Source organism: Syngnathoides biaculeatus, chromosome 11 (genome assembly GCF_019802595.1).
Source record: "Syngnathoides biaculeatus isolate LvHL_M chromosome 11, ASM1980259v1, whole genome shotgun sequence".
NCBI classification, from domain to species: domain Eukaryota; kingdom Metazoa; phylum Chordata; class Actinopteri; order Syngnathiformes; family Syngnathidae; genus Syngnathoides; species Syngnathoides biaculeatus.
This window is the reverse complement of record NC_084650.1, coordinates 30,247,053-30,269,446: the sequence shown is the minus strand read 5'-3', so window position 1 is coordinate 30,269,446 and position 22,394 is coordinate 30,247,053. Positions and strand designations below refer to the sequence as shown.

At 41.4% G+C, this 22,394-nt stretch overlaps 1 protein-coding gene across 2 annotated transcripts in view; it reads left to right on the top strand.

Moving 5' to 3' along the window:
• Nucleotides 1–2,060: 2,060 nt before the first annotated feature.
• The window catches only part of rab28 (RAB28, member RAS oncogene family), a 57,180-nt gene continuing 36,846 nt past the window's right edge, over nt 2,061–22,394 (top strand). Inside the window, exons 1-3 of one of the 2 annotated variants that reach the window (XM_061835551.1) lie at nt 2,061–2,488; nt 12,773–12,869; nt 21,167–21,255. In XM_061835551.1, coding sequence (XP_061691535.1) covers nt 2,414–2,488; nt 12,773–12,869; nt 21,167–21,255 — 261 coding nt within the window. In that variant the 5' untranslated portion in view covers nt 2,061–2,413. The remainder of the gene's footprint in view (nt 2,489–12,772; nt 12,870–21,166; nt 21,256–22,394) is intronic. The other variant, XM_061835552.1, reaches the window with a different exon arrangement.

The window sequence follows — 22,394 nt, the reverse complement described above, 5'->3', positions numbered from 1 at the left end:
TGCAGACATGCTCCCGTTTGCATGCAGCTCTTATTGGATCTCACAGATGCACGAGCGCAATCTTATTGCTGCGTTCGCAGCCATTAATGGAAACAGCAAAAGTGAAGTTTATCTTTCCATTGAAGTTAAATTTCTGCTGCTATTCTCACGAGCCATAAAATTAGGAAAACGTGTACAATCTAACGGGATCCTCATGAGCAGCCTTTTGAAGCAAGAAACAATATTTAACGCTTGGTCGTAGTACTCTGCTCTATCATATTGACAGCTGTCACTATTGCTAAATTAGGCAACTAAAATAAATAACATACAATATTTTAGTATGATGCCTGGGTGTCGAACCCTTTGCATATTCATTTTTATCTACAGGATTAATTGGTTTATTTAGTTAAAAAAGGGGAAAAAAGTAAAATTACATTAAACAGTTCAGCGTGTCAGGACACAAGCAAACAATCGATGTGGCGTTTTCGCATCAACGTCACGTGAATCTTTCAAAGCTCATCAAACTTTGCAGCACAAATGTTCATTTTCGCATTGGATAACGTTATACTTCAAACACGAAGGCAACAGCTGAGATTCAAAACCCGGACCTCAGAAATGTGAGTCGCTCCTGCTCATCATTCAAATACCGCTCTGCCCAGTTCAATATTTCATTAAAAGAAAAAATGACATAAAATCACCATTGATGCAGGCTGTCAAATGTTTTAACTCTACGTACACCACAACCACGAAAAATCAGAATCAAAATACAATAATTTTTTTCAACAGATTGCTTTATTTTCTGGGATGTTGTAGTACTGTTTCTTATACAGGCAACTCTGACATTAAAGCAGGGGGTGTCAAATTCATTTTTGTTGCAGGCCACATTGTAGTTACAGTTTCCCTCAAAGGGCCGCTATGACGGAGAGATCATAAAAAAATCTTTGACTGCCTCATCATATTTACACATGGAATTTATGAACTAGTTTCAGAATCAGAAATGCAGGTTAATTGGTTTTTCAACGACTGTTGTTTGGTAACACACAAATGCTTGCAATATCTCAATGTTATAATTTATGATATGATCATTTGAAATTTTGATACAGATGGATACCAATCATAGAAGTTGATACACATGATTTACCTTCACAGGACCACATAAAATAATGCGGCGGGCTAGATCTGGCCCCTGGGCCTTGAGTTTGACACCTGTGCTTTTAAGTTTCACACTTTCAGTGCAGTCCAGTAGTACCATGTTGTGATGCAAGTGAACTCCATTGGCAAGAAGAGGAGGCAGAGAAGGTCCCCAACTATGATAAAATCCAGGAAAAATCCTCGTTCCCGCAGTGCAAAAGGAATAGCGTCTGAATATTGATGTACAGCATGCGTTCCTCTTGTGTGTGTTCTCAAGGAGAACTTGTTTAAAGATTTGTATCGACAGCAACATCTATACTGTTTTTCCCGCTAATTTGACAATCACATACGTTATCATTAAGATGCGGTTTTGTGAAAAAAAAAAAAGGAAGGTTTGATTGAACATTTTGATGTTTAAATATATAAAGCCGCGGGGTGAATGATAAGCACATCTGCCTCACAGTTCTGGGGACTGTGTTGAGTTTTCGTGTTTACAGTCCACTTGACGTGAGAGTTTGAAGGAAAGGTGATTTGCCTCCTATATGGAGCGCTGTGCCAGTACGAGTCTTTTCATTTCTTCCAAGTGATGTTATACCTCAATGCCCCATTTGCTTACAGCAAGAATACACAGACAGGCACCAAGAAAGACTTTTACAATCATGTTTGAACAAATCCAAGTGCGTTTTAAAAGTTTGAAAGCATGGGGGAGGGATCGAACGAAGATTTTTTATGTCTCTTTACCACTCATTGAAAATTGCAGGTGGGTCTGAAAGTTTGACGATTGGTTTCATATAAACGATGAAAAAGCTCATTAAAGTCAGGGTATGCCACGAACTTTATTTGGCATGTGTAATAATGTACAAAATATGCGGCACCTCAGAAAATGCCTCCCTTTTCGAATTATGTGTGGATTTGTGTTACCATAACAACGGATCGTCGCGTCACAGTGGGGACGCAACCATTCTGGAGGTTCGCTGCTGTGATTACGCTCCTCAAGCGTTTCCGCGCGACTGTGACGACGACCACATTAACAACCGTCTATCTGGTTCTGGTGTGTTTTACATTGGACTTATGCCTGTTCGGAACCGACACCTTTATTTTTCGTCAGTTTGAAGTGTGCCAACCAACCCTGGCGGCCGTTTTGGTATAACCAAAATGGCGCCCGCTCGCTTCCTCGACGCTGATCTGATCGCTCTGTAACGATTATCCGGCTAGTTTAGATTTTAATCCCAATTTCGTCGCATTTCTTCGCTCGGAGGGAGGGAGGGGGGGTCTCACTGGCCAAACACACGGCAGCGCCGTCATGTCGGACTCGGAGGAGGACACCCAGGACCGACAGCTTAAATTTGTTGTTATCGGCGACGGCGCTTGCGGGAAGGTGAGCTTGACTAAACCAATACTTGACTGCGCTCCACAACAAACGAGTTACAATTCCTCCGCACAGCAAGGAGATGCTTCTTATGGCACATAATTCCGTTCTGTCTCGGGCTCCTCGGGGCGCCGCTCCGGGCGAGTTGTAGCTGTTTGGGTCACCATGGCGACAGACCCTAAACGACAGGCGCTCGGTGAGCTTTTAGCTAACAAGCCCAGTCAAACGCGATGCAAAGCTGTGCATGAGGAATTTGTCATTTACAGACGTCAGCAAACGCAATTCATGACACTTTTTAAAAAATTATCTCACCTGTACGTTGTTACGAATGCCATCCAGTACAAAATATATACAAGTCGCCTTCACAAATGCACTACTACTAGGCCAATTACCACCACTACTACACTTACTACTCTTAAATTAGGCAAGAAAATATGTACTCCGCAAATAAACCTGAAATGTTTTTTTTCGGCCAGCCTTTTGCACATTTATAGACGCTCTATAGGTGCCTTACTAAAATGGCTTTATTTAATAATTAATAGCTTTGTATCAAAATAGTCAATATTAGTGGATAGAGGAGTGTGATATGAGCCCTGCTTTGTAAGAATCAGATCATGTTTGAGTTTTTTTTATGGCACTTTTTATATTGAGAATTTGCCAGTATTTTCTGCAGCAACGTAATTTGAAAAGCACAAGTATCACCTGCAGGAAACTATGCAAACACGATTTTGATGGACCTCATTTCAATTCACGTACCCTATTTCCAAAGCTGCACTGGTTGACATATGTGCAGTATTAGTGAAGCACTAGTTGTTAACTAGTTGTTAAATAGTATCAGTAATATCTTATAATTATGTCACTGGTAGTGGCAGTTGTAGCTAAATAATAATAGTACTGTGCAAAAGTCTTAGGCCACCATTTGATTTTTTTGGGTGGTAGAACTGCCATAATGATCGTAGAAGGCTCGACAAAGACTCAAAGTAGAATAATGATAAAACATGTCATAGATCTTTGCATTTACACCTAGTTCCAAATTAGTATGCAAATTATATATTCTTCAGATTTTCCTAGTGGTTAACACTAATGACAACATAATTTTCAAGTTATCCACTATTACAACGTAAATGGAATGATTTTGAACAAACCTCCTGATGACACTAGTATTCTTTTGAAAAATAAAGAAACCTTAAATTCAATGTTTTAACTTCTCATGTACGACAGCATTTCAGGACATGTTACGGGCTTTACCGAAAATAGTCGTAGGTTAATTGAGGAAAATTAGGAAATTTTTTCCTGAAGTCAAAAGCTATTTCAATCAAAAACATCCTAATGAGTCATGATGCATTTTAACCTAACTTTCAAGCAAAAAAAGTTCAATGGATGAGTGAATTATCATGCTACTATCAAATAAGGTGTCCTATGTTAAAATGTAACTTGACCTCTTAAGATGCTTTTGATTGAAACAGCTTTTGACTTCAGAACCTGTTCATGCTGCAAAATTAACAAGACTATTTTCAGCTCTTTAAAATCTGTTGAATGTGTTGAAACTCTTTTGTGCGTAATAATTTGTAAAAGTGCATTTCAATTTTTTTTTGCCCCAAAAATACGGTCTTTGGGAGGTTTATTCATATTCATATTCATTGCTATTTTTTTGTGTTGACTGTTTAGGAAAATCAGTAAAAAAATGTGCAAAATAATTTGCAATGCAGTCGAGGTTTGTTGGCGGCAAGGAGAATAACTGGTTAGCAGACCAGGCTCACAATTCTGAGGACCAGGGTTCAAATTCCGGCTCTACCCGCTCCCTCTCGTGTCTGTTTGCGTTTTGTTCGAGTACTCTGGTTTCCTCTCAGGTGCCAAACACGTGCGTGGTCGGTTGACTGAAGACTCTAAAATGCCAGTAGTTGTGAATGTGAGTGCGAATGGTTGTTTGTTTGTGCATTCCCTGGGATTGATTGCCGGCCAGTCCAAGGTGTACCCCGTCTCTCGCCCGAAGATAGCTGGGATAGGCGCCAGCATGCCTGTGACCGTAGTGAGGAAAAGTGATAGGGAAAATGGATGGATGTATTTTTTTTTTGTCCATGTGTTTGTCATGTGGCGGATCACTTCCTGGTTAGTTGAGAATGAAGACCAGACAGGGAGTGTCATTGTGATTCTGGGGATTGGACAGTTCCAATTGTACGATATTGAGTCACATGCCAAATATACAACTAAATGTATTCCTTATCCAGATCATCACTAATAGGATTGTTTGTAAGTATACTACTATATACTCTATATATGTATTATTGGTTTTTGAAACATGCACCTTTTGTCTTTTGTAAGTTTTGTATCCATTTGTGTAAACCTGCTGTGTCCAGGTATGTACTTAATGTGTTAGAACTCAGAGACTGGCCCTTGTGATAAAGGCTAATCATAAAAATAAAAAAATCTAATGCTGGCCGAGGACAGTACTGTAAACCTGAGTAAAATATAAATAACCAACAATGATAGTACAGTTACACCTCATTACACCAGAAACAGTTTTCACTGAGCCACAGTAAAATAGCAAGTTCAGGGTGGCACAGGAATGTTGCATTTCATTGCTTTAGCATGTCACCCACTCTTTTTAAGTTACACTACATAAGCTCTTTTTCCTTGAAGATAAATTACTGGTATTTCCAGTTTAAACTCACCACATGTAGGGATGCTAACATCACGATTAGCAAGTACATGCAGAAGTCTGCCATTATGGAGGACCGCAAGCACAAGTTGCCTGTAACTCTTCCCTGTTATGTAATTATAAGATTTATGATCTAATATCGTTTTCCAAAATAATTAGTCCTTGTGCTGTCTTGGGTAAGAAAGGTTAAGCTCACCAATTTTGCAAATAAATGTTTTCAATTGGAGCATTTGGGAGTGAGCAACTTCAACCCATTTCTTTCTCATTTGTAGACTATAAAATGAATTAGTTAATTGGACTTAAGCTGAAGTTCTCCATGGGAAGCAAGATAAAAGATGTAAATCACTGTGGTTCCAAACTTACTAAATATGCCAGGCATTTAATTCATTTAATTGACGTAATACATTTTTTTATTTGCAACAAGCGCGAAATGTAGGCTTCAAACTGTTGCCGTCACCTGATCACTGCGTGGTAGTCTCTTTGTTAAAATATGTTAGGATGTACAGTGAAGAAAATAAGTATTTGAACACCCTGGTATATTGCAAGTTCTCCCACTTAGAAATCATGGAGGGGTCCCAAGAACACCATCCCTACTGTGAAGTATGGGCGTGGTAGGATCATGCTTTGGAGGTTTTTTTCTGCACATGGGACAGGACGACTGCAGTGTATTAAAGAGAGGATGACCACGGCCATGTATTGTGAGATTTTGGGGAACAACCTCTTTCCCTCAGTCAGAGCATTGAAGTTGGATCGTGGCTGGGTCTTTAAACATGACAATGATCCGAAGCACACAGCCAGGAAAACCAAGGAGTGGCTCTGTAAGAAGCATATCAAGGTCCTGGTGTGGCCAAGCCAGTCTCCTGACCTAAACCCAAGAGAAAATCTTTGGAGGGAGCTGAAACTCAGTGTTTCTCAGCGACAGCCCATAAACCTGTCTGATCCAGAGAAGATCCGTGTAGAGGAGGGATCCAAAATCCCTCCTACAGTGTGTGCAAACCTGGTGAACAACTACAGGAAACGTTTGACCTCTGTAATTACAAACAAAGGCTACTGTACCAAATATTAAGATTGGTTTTCTCAGGTGTTCATATACTTATTTGCAGCTGTATCATTGTTACACCGAGCAGCTAGGACAGTTTCCATCACTTACGCGGGGGCTAATTTGTTATAAGTTCAGTTTGTGTTTTGATGTCTATTCTATGGTTAATACATTTTTTTTTTTTACTATCATAGCTATCTGTAGCCAAACAAACAGCCAAAGAAAAATCATTTTTCACCATTTGATTTTTTTTGTTCATTGTTAAAGGCAATAATGATAGTAATGATACAATTATTACTACTTAAACCCCCAAAATAATTGCCGGGAAAATACTCAACATGTCATTCCGAGGATGTTTTTTGTATATGTAATATTTTGAATAAACATAGTCTTTCCGAGGACCTCATAGCTCTACAACAAGTCTACAACAAGGTGGCTGACGTTAAATGCACACACTGAACAATTTTTACCCTACTGGCTGTCCTTCAAAGCGGAACCAAAATGACGAATCTTCACATACAAGGGGGTGCCTCCGTGTCATATTGACGCATTGTTTCTGATGTTGTAATACTGAATTCCAGTGAAGGGGGCGACAGAACGTGCAAATTGTAGGTTAAAATACAACTAAACTGGAATGAGGCAGTCATTTTTTTTTTCTCATACCAGTACCAGAATCACTGCTTTAAACATTAACTGAACTGAATCCTCAAAAGATTGACCTTACATGACGCCACGGAGTTTGACTTGCAATTTTTTTCTCGACAGGTCTATTCTCCTGAAAAATGTTCTGATTCCAAAATGTTTAAAAGAATGTTAACGTTCAACCCCAATGTGCACAACTTTATAAGAAAATGAATGTTCTCATTGTAAAAAGCCTACATTTTTCTTTTCGGGAGGGGGCAGGAAGTTGTGGTGTTGAGAACACACAGGAGTCAGTTCCCAGCAGATATGCAACATTAATCCTCCACTCCACTCCAGCTCCCACACGACTGCCAGGTGTCAGCTCATCACCGACTTACTGTACCTGCTTGTGTTTTAGGGTCAGAAAACACGATATCCTGCCCCACTTATATTCCGAACTGCTGACTGACATCTTGAATGCCACCCTACACCGCCTCTTCCTCTTATTAATGTCAATTTGCTTGGCAAATTGCAATCGTATCCGTTTATTTTGGACACCATTCTCTCGTGGTATTTTGGCTAGCAGTAGGATAGTCCATTCAGAAAAATAGTAAATTTCGGGAAGGTTTGTCCACCCGAATGAGAGGTTTTTTGCAAGTATCTCGACTATCATGTGGAGCCAGAGACTTAATATGCCTGGTTAAACGTAAACAAGTCTTCATTTTTTCACCTGATAGCTCAGGCTTTTCCTCAGTATTTGGTGATCCTTTTCGAAAGAAGCCAGCTTTGGATGCTGGGTTAAACACGAGAAGTTCAAACATTTATAGTGGAACTTCCAAAGTCGAATGTCCTCATGTTCATCAAATAAATCGGGCCAGAATTTTGGGGAAAGAACATCATCAAATAATACATGTACTGTCGTAATGTGTGACTTCTTACAAGCTCTAATTTCAGTCATCACAAAATAAATTCCTCCGTACGTGCGTTTTGCTTTATCTTGTGCCTTTTTGCAACCGTCACTGAAGAATGTGAAAAATTAACCAGGAAAAATGCTGACTTATTTAATGCAGAAAGCAAGAACAGTGGAACCTCGATAAAATGGAATAAAAAGGAGCAAGGGTTGTCTGATATAGCTGAGCGTCTGTTACAATGAATTTTTTTTTTTTTTAGACCATATGCACCCACTTAAATGTACAGTACAAAGTTATTGTTTTGTAGCTTCTTTTGTGGTCTAAAATTCCAAATATAGTGCACATTTATTGCAAATACAAAAATGAGCTTGAAAATGTGTGAAAGTTTCCCATTTTATCCATACTTATGACACGAGTGTGCTTGTTCATGGTGACGTTGTTGATGTACAGTACGCTTTCATGAGCTGCATGGAATTCGTGTGGTTTCAAGTTCCAAATCCATTGCCACAGGCGAATGGCTTGACGAAAAAAACTGTTACTGGACCAAAAATACCATGTTGTAGACTTTAAAGGAATTCCAGTAAAGGGGAAGTGATTAACCTCAAAGGTTCAAGGTACAGTACATATGACATGACGTGTCAGATTAAGGCATTTTTCAATGGTAAATTGAAAAACTGTCCATGATGCTTAGCTCTACCTACACCACACATGCACTTCTTGTTCAATAATGCAAAATCAATTTTTATCTGATGACTTGGTTAATGAATGGGAAAATTGGGAGAATAGTGTCTTCTTTCAGCTTGTCCCTTTCGGGGTCGCCACAGCATGTCATCTCAGATGAACGCACATATATATTTGGCACAATTTTTACGCCAGATGCCCTTTTTGACGCAACCCTTCTCAGGGAGTGGAGGCCCCCAGTGGGATACGAACCCACAACCCCTGGTTTACCAAACCAGTGCTCTAACCGCTGAGCTTTTTACGGGGCTACTTAATCAAATTAAATAATCTTTGGTAGCTGCAGCCCTTGTGCAATTGTCTTTTTGGAGCACAGGACTTGGATATTTATGGGCTAGTGTGGCGCATTTGAGACAATTTTTTGTTTTTTTTTTGCTGTTTGACAATATGGGGTGTTCAATGGAAGTCAGCTGCTGGTTTGTGTGTTTTCGTCCTTCAAGGTACAGTGGTTTTAACAAAATAGTCACAGTTATGTGTTTATAGTTGAGAGAGCACAAAGAGTTTCAGCGGATGATTGTCTTGACGGTGTTTTTTTCCTCCACTTTCCAAGTTTCTTGTTTCAGTGGAACCTCCTCCCCATTTCCCGGCATTGGGATCACTGGTGACCCTGTGTTGGAGTGTCAGGATTACGCCAGCGTTCACGTTTGCTGTTCCAACTGTACACGAGGGGGAAAAAAAACTACAAAGGGAATGCGTTTAAAGGAGGAAAGCCAAGCTACTGGGACGCCAAGACAAATGTCCGAGCAGGCCAGCACGAGCATGAGGGACTCATTTTTGCTGTCCGAGTTAGTTATTCCTGTGTTGCCGCTGATTGTTTGGGCTACCTAAATGAGCCGTATTCTCCTTGTTGCTGCAACTTTTCAGTCATTCTTGAGGACACGACAAGCTGAGAATGAAACAATCCGATTGCAATAAACCTTCAGAAGATTTAAGTTGGCAGCACGGTGTACAAGTGGTTAGTGGCGCTGCCTAAAAGTCCTGAGGGTGGGAGTTTGAATCCAGGCTCTGGCCTTCCTGTGTAGAATTAGCACGTTTTCCACCTGCTTGCATGTGTTTTTCTTTGGGTACTCTCAATGAATGTCGACATGTTCCTTGCGATTGGCTGGCGACCAGTCCAGGGTGCACCTGCCATATCAGCTGAGGTAGGCTCCATCTCCCCCATGACCCTAGTGAGGATCAAGAGTATAGATGAATGATGTATGGCAGATGTACAGCTGCATCTCAATGAAGTACAATTTAGAAAATGAGTTTTATTTCTGTAGTTCATTCCAAAATAGATTATGTAGATCACAGGTGTAAAACACAAGACCCGGGGGCCAGATCCGGGTAGTCACATGTTTTTCTGTGGCCCACGAAGGCAAACATAGTGTGTCAACTTCCATGAACCATGTGAAAATCTGTATCAAAATTTCAAATTGTCATACATCATGAATGATGATGTTGGAATATTATGAGCATTTTTGTGGTACCAAACGTGAACAGTTGAAAACCCATTACCCTCGATTTCTGATTGCAAAACAAGCTCATACATTTCATGTGTGATATCAAGAGGCGATTTCGTATTTTTATGGTTTCATGGCCCTCTGAGGGAAACCCTATATACAATGTGGGCTGCGACAAAAATTTGACACCCCTTATATAGATTCACTGCAAAGAATAAACTATACTTTGATTTTATTTATGTTGATGATTTTAGGTTAGAGCTAACGAAAAGTCACATTTTACAATCGCCAATGAATTACAATATTACACAACAAACAGTTAAAATTGGCCTTATGTTAAGTATTTTCTTGTGTTGAATGACTCGGCATAATTTGAGTTTCACTTTTGGAATTGCAGTGCTGAAATAAAATTAACTCTTCTACAGTATTATAATTTATACCTGTAGGTTGATACAACTTACACATCATCACAATGAGAATCTTATTCTATAAATAATTGATTATTCTTATTTCTCGTGTTAATAATCCAAATCTTTATTTTTGATTGACACTGTCAGAAAGGTATCTGTTTAACTTTTTGTGGTTGCAAAACACATACTCTCATGCTGAGTGCCTCTTGTAATATTTTGAAGGCGCCATGCAGTAAAATAGGTTACCAGAATATTAGAAACCCCCCCACCGTGATGCGATATAGTCCCATGCAAATGTATTGGCTGCCAGATGAGTGCTCAGGTGTTGCGTTGACATTGAGGCAAGCTAATAGACATTTGATGCTTCCTGTTTTCCTCTCGCCGCACATCCATCAAAATGAGTTAAAGTTGGCCGCGTCAAAGCCGAGCCGTCTCACTGCAGACGTGCTATTTTCTTCCTCCCTCAATGGTGACAGTGATGGAGGTTTCGTAATTTGTGGCAATTATTTGGTCTGCAGTCCGGAGACATGACATGCACACGTGCGCGCGCGCGCGCGCGCACACACACACACACACACACACACACACACACACACACACACACACACACACACACACACACACACACACACACAAAAAAAAAAAAAAAATATATATATATATATATATGCGTACCGATACCTGTTTTTGTCATTCTCACTTGACAGTCCCATCCGCATAACGTCCCCTTGGTTGTTGGCTTTTTAACAAGTCTGTGAAATGGATTTAAAAATGAAGTGAACGTCACACGTTGTTGCTCTGTTTTAAGGCTTGCGTGTGCATGGCAGATAGACTGAGGAAAATGACTTGATATGATGAATTACATTAGACTAGTGGTTTGTAAGGCAAATCATAGGGGAATGCAAACATGGTTTCCCAATTTCAGGGTCAGGACCCCAAATTGGTCGTGAAGCAGGATTCTAGAAAAACAATTTCACAAACTTTTGGGATTATTGGACATGAATAAAGGAAGAGGTCATTAAATTGTAATGTTGAGGTGGATAAAGGTGGAGAACTCCATCGTTTGTTCACTTTTACCAATTTCACACAATAATCCAGAAATTTTAATGGAAAACCTCAGAGGTGTTTTAGGAGTGGATATCTTTTCTGATCTAAAATGTATATGGACCTCAGAACTATTACTGGTATTGCTTATTGTTGCAGCTATGCAAGGATTTCTATCCAGATATCTCCTAAACGCTATTTATGCTCTATGTTAGATACAGTCCACATATATATGATTACTTTTTTAATACTTGGCGTTCTTTATTCTGTATTTCTCTCCCAGAGGTTTATGACTGGCACCAAATGCTACAGTACCACCATTAAACAGGTCATAGTGGCCCAAGATTAAAAACTAGGACAAAATCACAGGCCAAGGTTGATATACTCTATATATTTTTAAATTAAGTGTGATTGTGCACATTTTCCCCTATCTCCAGATATGTAATATTAAAATTCATATGAAAACAAAGTTAACTGAATATGGAATAAGAAAACTTTATTTTAAACACAATAAATCAAACATGCAATTAAAGATGAACAAAAACAAGTATTTCATATTTAAAGAGAAAAATATAATGAAGATCAGATGAGAAAATCTGCCTCCCGCCTGTCTCGAAAGCTCCTGTTTTCCATCTTTTGTTCGGCCATTTTTGGGAATGTGATTTGTAAATTTGCCCGAGGAGACTGGTGGCATGCAATTGTTAGCTGATGAATGCAACAGAAAAGGCAATAGATGAGTGAAGCATTCTGGGATTTGTAGGATCAGTGTTGCATGATGGCTCAACTCTAATTCAAATTTAATAAAGTCTCGTGGGCAAAATATAATTACATGTAATTATGATATAATTATATTTGTCCCTTGAGTTTGACACGTATGCCGTAATAGTTCATGTAATACGTAATCTGTAATTTGCATAATTTTACAAAAGCATTAAACATGCTTTTTAGGAGTCGAACCTCTGCCTTGTTTTTGATTACCACTTCTTACTACAGGCCTACTCTTATCATCATATCGGTGATTGTGCTGGTCCATGGAGAGTAAGTATTTTCTGAGGTGGTACTTGGTGTACAAAGTTTGAGAAAGACTGGGATAAAAAACAGAAACGGGAAAGAAAACAAATATGTCTGGAGTTGTTTCATGGCGTCGTAGACCGGTGCCTTCTTTCAAATGAGAACATTACGTTTCTTTAGCAGATTCATTGCGAAATGTTCATTGAAATGCAGATGAGGCATGGAAGTATTTGGGAAGAGATGTTTATACCGTTTAAAACTTGAAAGATGAGTTTTCATCTATACTAAGAGCATGAATTAGCAATGGTTCTTTCTCCGACCTCTGGGAAAAAAAAAAAAAGAAATTCAACATCTTCCAGTGACTTGTTGTTGCTCTCTGCTGACTGCGGTGTCTCCTTTTTTTGCCACTGTGTTCCAGACTTCACTCGCCACCAGGTTTGCTCAGGAGGCCTTTGGGAAGCAGTATAAACAAACCATCGGCCTCGATTTCTTTCTGAAGAGAATAAGCCTTCCAGGTGAGACACCTCCCAACAATCATCTGGGAGCACTCGCTCCCCTATTAAAAACACAGTATACACAAAATAAACCCAACAACAACAGAAAACAACAGCAACAACAACAAAAAAACAGTACATGCTTTTGAGTGATGCGAAATGCTTATTCAAAAAGAATAAAAAGCCTCAATTTCGGGTGATAGAAGAACAACATGAAAAATGAGTGGAAAATGGAGGTTAATTGAAGTTTTTTCACGTCATCAATATTACGGTGGTCTTATTATTTTTTTAATAGTGGTCATCTTCCTTTTCCATCTGTGATTTGACTCATATCGTTTGTTTTGTCTTTAGCAGTGTGTCTGTTGCATAGGCTGCCTGCAAGGATCAGCATAATGGCAAGAGTCTTCTTTTCCTTTCGGCTTGTCCCGTTAGGGGTTGCCACAGCGTGTCATCTTTTGCCATCTTAGCCTATCTCCTGCATCTTCCTCTCTAACCCCAACTGCCCTCATGTCTTCCCTCACCACATCCATAAACCTTCTCTTTGGTCTTCCTCTCGCTCTTTTGCCTGGCAGCTCCATCCTCAGCACCCTACCACCAATATACTCACTCTCTCGCCTCTGAACATGTCCAAACCATCGAAGTCTGCTCTCTTGAATCTTGTCTCCAAAACATCCAACTTTGGCTGTCCCTCTAATGAGCTCATTTCTAATCCTATCCAACCTGCTCACTCCGAGCGAGAACCTCAACATCTTCATTTCTGCCACTTCCAGTTCTGCTTCCTGTTGTTTCTTCAGTGCCACCGTCTCTAATCCGTACATCATGGCCGGCCTCACCACTGTTTTGTAAACTTTGCCCTTCATCCTAGCAGAGACTCTTCTGTCACATAACACACCAGACACCTTTCGCCAGCTGTTCCAACCTGCTTGTACCTGTTTCTTCACTTCCTTACCACACTCTCCATTGCTCTGTATTGTTGACCCCAAGTATTTGAAGTCATCCACCCTCGCTATCTCTTCTCCCTGTAGCCTCACTCTTCCCCCTCCACTTTTGTCATTCACGCACAGATATTCTGTTTTACTTCGGCTAATCTTCATTCCTCTCCTTTCCAGTGCATGTCTCCATCTTTCTAATTGTTCCTCTGCATGCTCCCTGCTTTCACTGCATGTCACAATATCATCTGCGAACATCATGGTCCAAGGGGATTCCAGTCTAACCTCATCTGTCAGCCTATCCATTATCACTGCAAACAGGAAGGGGCTCAGAGCTGATCCCTGATGCAGTCCCACCTCCACCTTAAATTCCTCTGTCACACCTAAGGCACACCTCACCATTGTTCTGCTGCCATCATACATGTCCTGTACTATTTTAACATACTTCTCTGCCACACCAGACTTACGCATGCAGTACCACAGTTCCTTTCTTGGTACTCTGTCATAGGCTTTCTCTAGATCCACAAAGACACAATGTAGCTCCTTCTGACCTTCTCTGTACTTTTCCACGAGCATCCTCAAGGCAAATAATGCATCTGTGGTACTCTTTCTAGGCATGAAACCATACTGTTGCTCGCAGATACTTACTTCTGTCCTGAGTCTAGCCTCCACTACTCTTTCCCATAACTTCATTGTGTGGCTCATCAACTTTATTCCTCGGTAGTTCCCACAGCTCTGAACATCCCCTTTGTTCTTAAAAATGGGAACTAGAACACTTTTCCTCCATTCTTCAGGCATCTTTTCGCCCGCTAGTATTCTGTTGAATAAGTTGGTCAAAAACTCCACAGCCATCTCTCCAAATTGCTTCCATACCTCTACCGGTATGTCATCAGGACCAACTGCCTTTTCATTTTTCATCCTTTGTAGTGCCTTTCTGACTTCCCCCTTAGTAATCATTGCCACTTCCTGGTCCTTCACACTTGCCTCTTCAACTCTTCCTTCTCTCTCATTTTCTTCATTCATCAACTTCTCAAAGTATTCTTTCCATCTATTTAGTACACTACCGGCACCAGTCAACACATTTCCATCTCTATCCTTAATCACCCTTACCTGCTGCACATCCTTCCCATCTCTATCCCTCTGTCTGGCCAACCTGTAGAGATCCTTTTCTCCTTCTTTCGTGTCCAACCTGGTGTACATGTCTTCATATGCCTCTTGTTTAGCCTTTGCCACCTCTACCTTTGCCCTACGTCGCATCTCGATGTACTCCTTTCGCCTCTCCTCAGTCCTCTCAGTATCCCACTTCTTCTTCGCTAATCTCTTTCCTTGTATGACTCCCTGTATTTTGGGGTTCCACCACCAAGTCTCCTTCTCCCCTTTCCTACCAGATGACACACCAAGTACTCTCCTGCCTGTCTCTCTGATCACCTTGGCTGTCATCGTCCAGTCTTCCGGGAGCTTCGGTTGTCCATCGAGAGCCTGTCTCACCTCTTTCCGGAAGGCCGCACAAGATTCTTCCTTTCTCAGCTTCCACCACATGGTTCTCTGCTCTACCTTTGTCTTCTTAATCTTCCTACCCACCACCAGAATCATCCTACATACTACCATCCTATGCTGTCGAGCTACACTCTCCCCTACCACTACTTTACAGTCAGTAACCTCCTTCAGATTACATCGTCTGCACAAAATGTAATCTACCTGCGTGGTTCTACCTCCGCTCTTGTAGTTCACTATATGTTCCTCCCTCTTCTGGAAATAAGTGTTCACTACAGCCATCTCCATCCTTTTTGCAAAGTCCACCACCATCTGCCCTTCAAAGTTCCTTTCCTGGATGCCGTACTTACCCATCACTTCTTCATCGCCCCTGTTTCCTTTACCAATATGTCCATTACAATCTGCACCAATCACAACTCTCTCGCTGTCTGGGATGCTCAGAACTACTTCATCTAGTTCCTTCCAGAATTTCTCTTTCAACTCTAGGTCACATCCTACCTGTGGTGCATAGCCGCTAACCACATTATACATAACACCCTCAATTTCAAATTTTAGTCTCATCACTCGATCTGATACTCTTTTCACCTCCAAGACATTCTTAGCCAGCTCTTCCTTTAAAATAACCCCTACTCCATTTCTCTTCCCATCTACTCCGTGGTAGAATAATTTAAACCCTGCTCCCAAACTTCTAGCCTTACTACCTTTCCACCTGCTCTCTTGGATGCACAGAATATCAACCATTCTCCTTATCATCATGTCAACCAACTCCTGAGCTTTTACTGTCATAGTCCCAACATTCAAAGTCCCTACACTCAGTTGTAGGCTCTGTGCATTCCTCTTTTTCTTCTCACGCTGGATCCGGTTTCCTCCTCTTCTTTGTCTTCGACCCACAGTAGCTGAATTACCACCGACGCCCTGCAGGTTAGCAGTGCCGGGGGCGGGCGTTGTTAACCCGGGCCACGACCGATCCGGTATGGGATTCTTTAGATGAACGCTCATATTTGTTTGGCACAGTTTTTACGCCGGATGCCCTTCCTGACGCAACCCTCTGCATTTATCCGGCTTGGGACCGGCCTACAGATTGCACTGGTTTGTGACCCCATAGGGCTGCATTAGCATAATGGCAAGAGTAATTTTGTAATTTGTCGGCTTGATGATATTTAAGTCCCACCTCCACAAATGAAAATAAAATTGATGCTTTTGCTGTCAAATGACTTTTCTTCAAAATTAAATCAGTTGCTTATCTCTGCCTCTGTTCATCTTACTATACCTGTCCAAACTCTCAGACAGGGTGGTTTTATTTCAATAGGACAAAAAAGTAGGCGAAAAGTGTGCTGTTCTTCTTGATCATAGGGGTATTTTCACCAAAACTTTATTTCAAACACCTGCAAACTGTTTGAATTAATGGATTCAGAGCACATTGAAGAAAATCTAACAAATCAAGGGGAAGACCAGCGTCTCGGAAGGGATTATTTTTTACCTTAAAGGTTCCACTGTATTTCATATTTATAGTTGCCATAATTTTTTCAAACTGCTCTGTATTTTCACGTCCCAGCGTTTCTCGCCAGAGGTTCGGGTTAATTCTTCCCATCAACCGATCTTAGCCGAATGTGTCTTTTCTGGTGGCGCCTCATTGTAGCGCGTCTGCCACTTCTCAGCCTTATTTGCTGTGAAAGTTCTTCTCTCCAGAGCAAACAGTCCACAAGGCCGGTGGACAGCTCACATCCCGACTGGGCCAGCTTCGCTCCCAATCCTGTGGGCGCAGTGCAGAGTAAAAACATGCATAGTTTTATGTTCCTATCGTGGATCCCCAAGTTCAAGCGATCTTTGTCCCTTGCTGTATAAAATATTAGTGTTCCTATTTGTTTATGCCGAATCTGAAGAATACAGGTGTGGTCTGTGGCTTCATTAGAGTGTTAAAATAAAATTTTGATTGACTTACGCTATATATTTAGACTTTTGACATGACTTGCCACCACGTGAAAAAGCATCTTAGCATCTAAAATGTCACTTCTTACCCTCTGCCAAGGCCCGAACGGCACTAGTCTGCAAAGTGCTTCTATTCTTTCATTACTAATAAAACAACATGAAGTTAAGTCGTGCGCACAAAGTAGAGGTTATGCTGATTTTCGGGTTGGCCGAAAGATTGTGTTTTGATTGTGTGTCAGTTTCGGCATATGAGACTTGGAAGAAAGAAACCCCCAAAAATGTTGCGGTAGAGAGCCCGAATGAAAAGAGCCGACCGTAAGCACCATCTTGGGTCAGCTGGACTTAATATGAACTCCCACTTAAACCCATGGGGACCCTTGTCGTACGCTTCATATTGTACCTTTGAGGGCTAAACTGTGTACCTTGAAGGCGATGCTATGTACATTTTTCTGTATCAATGGAGCAGCAACAACCCTGACTCAACACTTGACTTGTTATAGGGTCCATTTTCTGGGGAATTGGGTGTTGATGAGCTGAGGAAGAAGAGGGTGGCTCGGCGAGCTGGGTGGTCTCGGACTTCGTTAGGACCATCACCCAGCCTTTCGTCTGAGTGGTTGTCTGGGTCTCCATGGAACTGTAACCATCTTTTGCTGCAGTGTTTGTTTGCCTGGGTGTGTGTGGGAGGGTCAGGGGGTTAGACTTTAAGCCCTCTCGCCATGAAGGCCCAGCTTGTCAAATTTAATGTACATTTTCCAAGGCAAGGAGAGGTGAGTCGAAGCCGACTGGCACACAACAGCCTCCACTGTGAGGGAATTTTAGAACAATACATTCAGTACAAGATGTGAAGGGCGGGGGAAGAAAGCTGGGATTTTAAAATGAAACTGAACATAACAGTTGATCCAGCCGTTATTCAGCTGGCAGCATTCTATAGAAAACCAAACAGATACTGCCATTTCACACACCGAAACGGCATCCTGCAATCAAATAAGATGACCCCAGTGTCTAGTGAAAGGTATAAAATACTTGTCGGTCATCGACAACACAACAGGGAAGGAGGAGTGTGTGTACACCCTTGTCCTGGAATTGTGTGCCGCCCTTGTAATTGTTGTGATACTACCTCTGAAAGTAGGATATCACACCGTTGAATTTGCCCCCCACCCAATTCCTTTTTACACTTCATGTCAAAACAAACGGACCACTTACTCAAACTAACCTGGATCAAAACGTGTCATCAGAAGCTATCTCACAAATGCATGAGGGGAAAATGTTTTATGGTCTGATCGTTGAACCTTTCAGCCATGATTTCCAAAGGTATTTTTGGCCAAAACAGAATACTGCTCTTTACCAAAATGAACACCGTGAAGTGTGGTGATAGTAACATCATACTTCGGGGCTGTTTTTCTTAGACAAGGTGGACAGAATTTGGCACAGTTCCAAATGCCAGTCAATTAACACAAAACCTTTCTGCTAGGAATCAAAAAATGGTCAGGAAAAGCCTTCTTCAATATCCATCCATCTATTTTGTTGGCTGCTTATCCTCACGAGGGTCGTGGGAGTGCTGGAGCCTATCGCAGCTGTCAACGGGCAGGAGGCAGGGTACACCCTGAACTGCTTTCCAGCCAATCGCAGGGCACATGGAGACAAACAGCCACACTCACAATCACACCTAGGGGGAATTTTTAGAGTCCAATTAATGTTGCATGTTTTGGGGATGTCGGCGGAAACCGGAGTGCTCGGAGAAAACCCATGCAGGCACGGAGAGAACATGCTAACTCCACACAGGTGGGTCCAGGATTGAACCCGGGACCTCAGAACTGTGAAGCCAATGCTTTCCAGCTGAGGCACCTGCCGCCCTTCTACAATATTTGAACTTTATTTAGGTCAATTGGTCGCACTTTAAATGGTGACAGGTGTGTGCTGACTCCTATTTAACATGAATGTGATCAGTTGAATTCAAAACTATGCCACATCCCCATTTATAAGAGGTTGTGGACATTATCTCATGTTTTTTTTTTTAACTTCCCTCCTCAAAAATATTTTTTTCCACAGGTCATTGGTCACATGAATGGTGGAAAATCCAATCAATGTGCCGAATGGATTAACAATACTTCCCAAAGTCAATCCATCAATTTTCTGAGCCGCTTGTCCTCACGATGGTTGCCCAGCTGTCATCGGACAAGGGGTGGGGTACACCCTGAAATGGTTGCCAGCTGATCGCAGGGCACATCGACACAGAGAACAGTCACACTCACAATCCCACCTAAGGGTGATTTAGAGTCTCCAATTAATGTTGCATGTTTTGGGGATGTGGGAGGAAACTGGAGTTCCCACAGAAAACCCACGCAGGCACAGGGAGAACACGCAAACTCCACAAAGGCGGTGGTGGGATTTAAACCCTGGTGCTCAGAACTGTGAGGCAAATGCCCTACATTTGCTCCACCGTGCAGCCCTTCCCAAACTCTTCATCCACATATACAAAAGGAAGAATATTTAAACGTTTTCAACCGCATTTGGTGCACAGGTGTTTAGTCAGTACCATCAGCTAGATGCATGTTACAGCATTTATGCAGGTCCGTTGAATGAGGATAATTTTGATACGATGTCTGCATAAAAAACAGGACTGGTTTTACTAGATTGTTTTTGTGAAAATGTAATCTCAGTGATGATGATTTCCTCATCCGTGTACATTCTTGTGTGACCTTTTTGGATGTTTATCTGTCGGCCGGCAAGGTTTTTTTTCCAAGGCATAAGCAGAAAAATGCCAGTGGTGTTGAGTCAATGTGAACGTTTTGGAACACAAATAAAGCGACTGTCCGAGCACAGCAGCTGGGCGGGGATGGTAGACTCCGCGGCCAAAGAGCAGTTATTCATCAGTCTCCTCAATGTAGCTTTACATTTACACTGTATAGTCTAGATGTAGTGACTGTGAACCTCGACGTTTCCTCTCCTCGCCTTCAAAATAAGGGGGGAAGTCGTCCAGCCTTGTCCACAGCACGGCTCGGACCCAGCACAGAGGCTGCATCACACAAGTATAAACTCTTCTCTGTCTGGTCCTCTCATCCGCCTCTTCTCACTAGCCCTTTCATTTTCCAGAAGAAGAAAATATTTATTTGGGTTTGGGTTTTTTGTTTCTGTCCTTCTCTCTCTCATTCAGCCTCTCTTTCCCTTTCCACTGACATGAGGACAAGGGTCCTCTTTTCCTGCTATTTTCTGTTTAATTATTGTCATTTTCCTTAACAGCACATAATTCTCTTCACCTTCCTGACTTGGCAGTAGTGGGTTATGACACACACGTCACAATGCAAACAACACTTTGTGTTGAAAATTTTGGGATGTCTCTGAGAGTCCTTTGTGTAAATGATGAACCCCTTGTTTATTTTTTCTCCATCTCTTCTGTCAGCAAGAGGAACTTTTGAAACTTATCGAAACCCAGGTTCTCTCAAGCTATTTTGCCCTTTCTCATAAACAATAAAAACATCTCGGAAATTCTATTAAATTGTGTGCAATTTTTCAACAAATGAAATGCTGTGGTGCTGAGAAAAAACAGTGACCCAAGTTACACCTTTTTTAGTTTTTTGATTTTTGAGTTGTAAAGCTCTTCATTTGTGTTTGCATGACTATTTGAATGTCCCCAAGTGGCCAAGTCTCAGACATCAAAAAATGCCATGCTAAATTAATTTCATTCTTCAGTCATGCGCACAAACTGTTTAATTATTTACAATCAATTAGATTGTTTTTGCTACATCTTGTTGTAAAGTATGATATAAAAAGTACTTTAAAAAAAACATGATTACGCAAACTTTTTTAAAAGGCCTGAATGGATTAATAGCATTCATTTCAATGGGGATAAAGGATTTGAGATAAAAGTGTTTTACAGGTCACAGAATAAATTAAACTTGTATCTCAATGCGTTCCTCTATGTATTGTATATTATGTAATGACACATTTCCCTTTTACCCCTTCTAGGTAATATGAATGTGACCCTACAGGTGTGGGACATTGGAGGGCAAACGTTAGGAGGGAAAATGCTGGATAAATACGTGTACGGAGCTCACGTAAGTCACCTTGTTGCACACGTATACAAAGTTACGCCTCTTTTTATACAATTAGCCTAACAATAATCAGCACATGGTTCTTTCAGTTGAAATGAGACTTCATCCTCTATGTGTTGGCTGCAGACATATTTGGGAATAGGGAAAACAGTCATCACAGCGATGGGACAGTAATTGGAAGAACAGGAAGGATTAGTTTGGAGCCCGCTCACGCTTATTATTGCAGTCTTGTCAGACCTCCTGGCTGCAGCCATATGATAATAAACTCAAGCCATCCACTGTCATTTGAACCGATGGTGAATGCAGCAGGCCGGCCGAAGCTCACGATGTCAAAGCGATGGGGCCGTGTAGGAATTGGCCACATCCCCAAGGGCTTCATTCAACTGGCTGCATAGCTCAATGAATATTTCAGGTCTTTTTCTTTTGTTGAAGAATAACAAATACTGTAGATCTATTTTCACATTTTATCCAAAATGACGGCTCTCGCTGACATTGCCAGGTACATGCTCCTTGACAGTTAATCTGCTGGTTCGACACCTTTCAACTGATCTTTTTTGTCATAATAAAGGTAACAACTAAATTATTTTAAATTACATGTAATTCCAGAAAAAATCACATAGGTCCACAATTTCATGATTTATGTCAACGTCAATTATTGATTGCTTTGTTGGAAAGTCATTCATTGTTCCACTGATATATTTTGGAATAGTAAACCATTTTCTGCGTTGTATATCAGTACTGTGTATTACGATGAGCATTTGTTCTTTTCATTTTATCCATGATTATTTCCAATCTACATCTGACGTTGTCATGATCCTGGATTCCAGCCAGGGCTGGGCGTGGCCGTCTAATCGGAAGGGTCACACCTGCGTCTCATGACCTCCGATTAGACCCAGTACATATAGGACCCGGGGGACGACAGAGACTCTGCTAGATCGTTGCCTCTCATGCCTCGTTCCCGCACTACTGTACTCCTGACGTCTACCTCCCGTGTACCGACCAACGCCTGTCTCCCGACCTACCCCGTAAGCCTGCCGTTACTGATCTTGCTGCTTGTTTGGACTGACTCCCTGGTAACCGACATTGGAACGAATAAAGGCTTATTCCGCACTGCTTACCTCTCACCTGAGTCGTGCATTTGG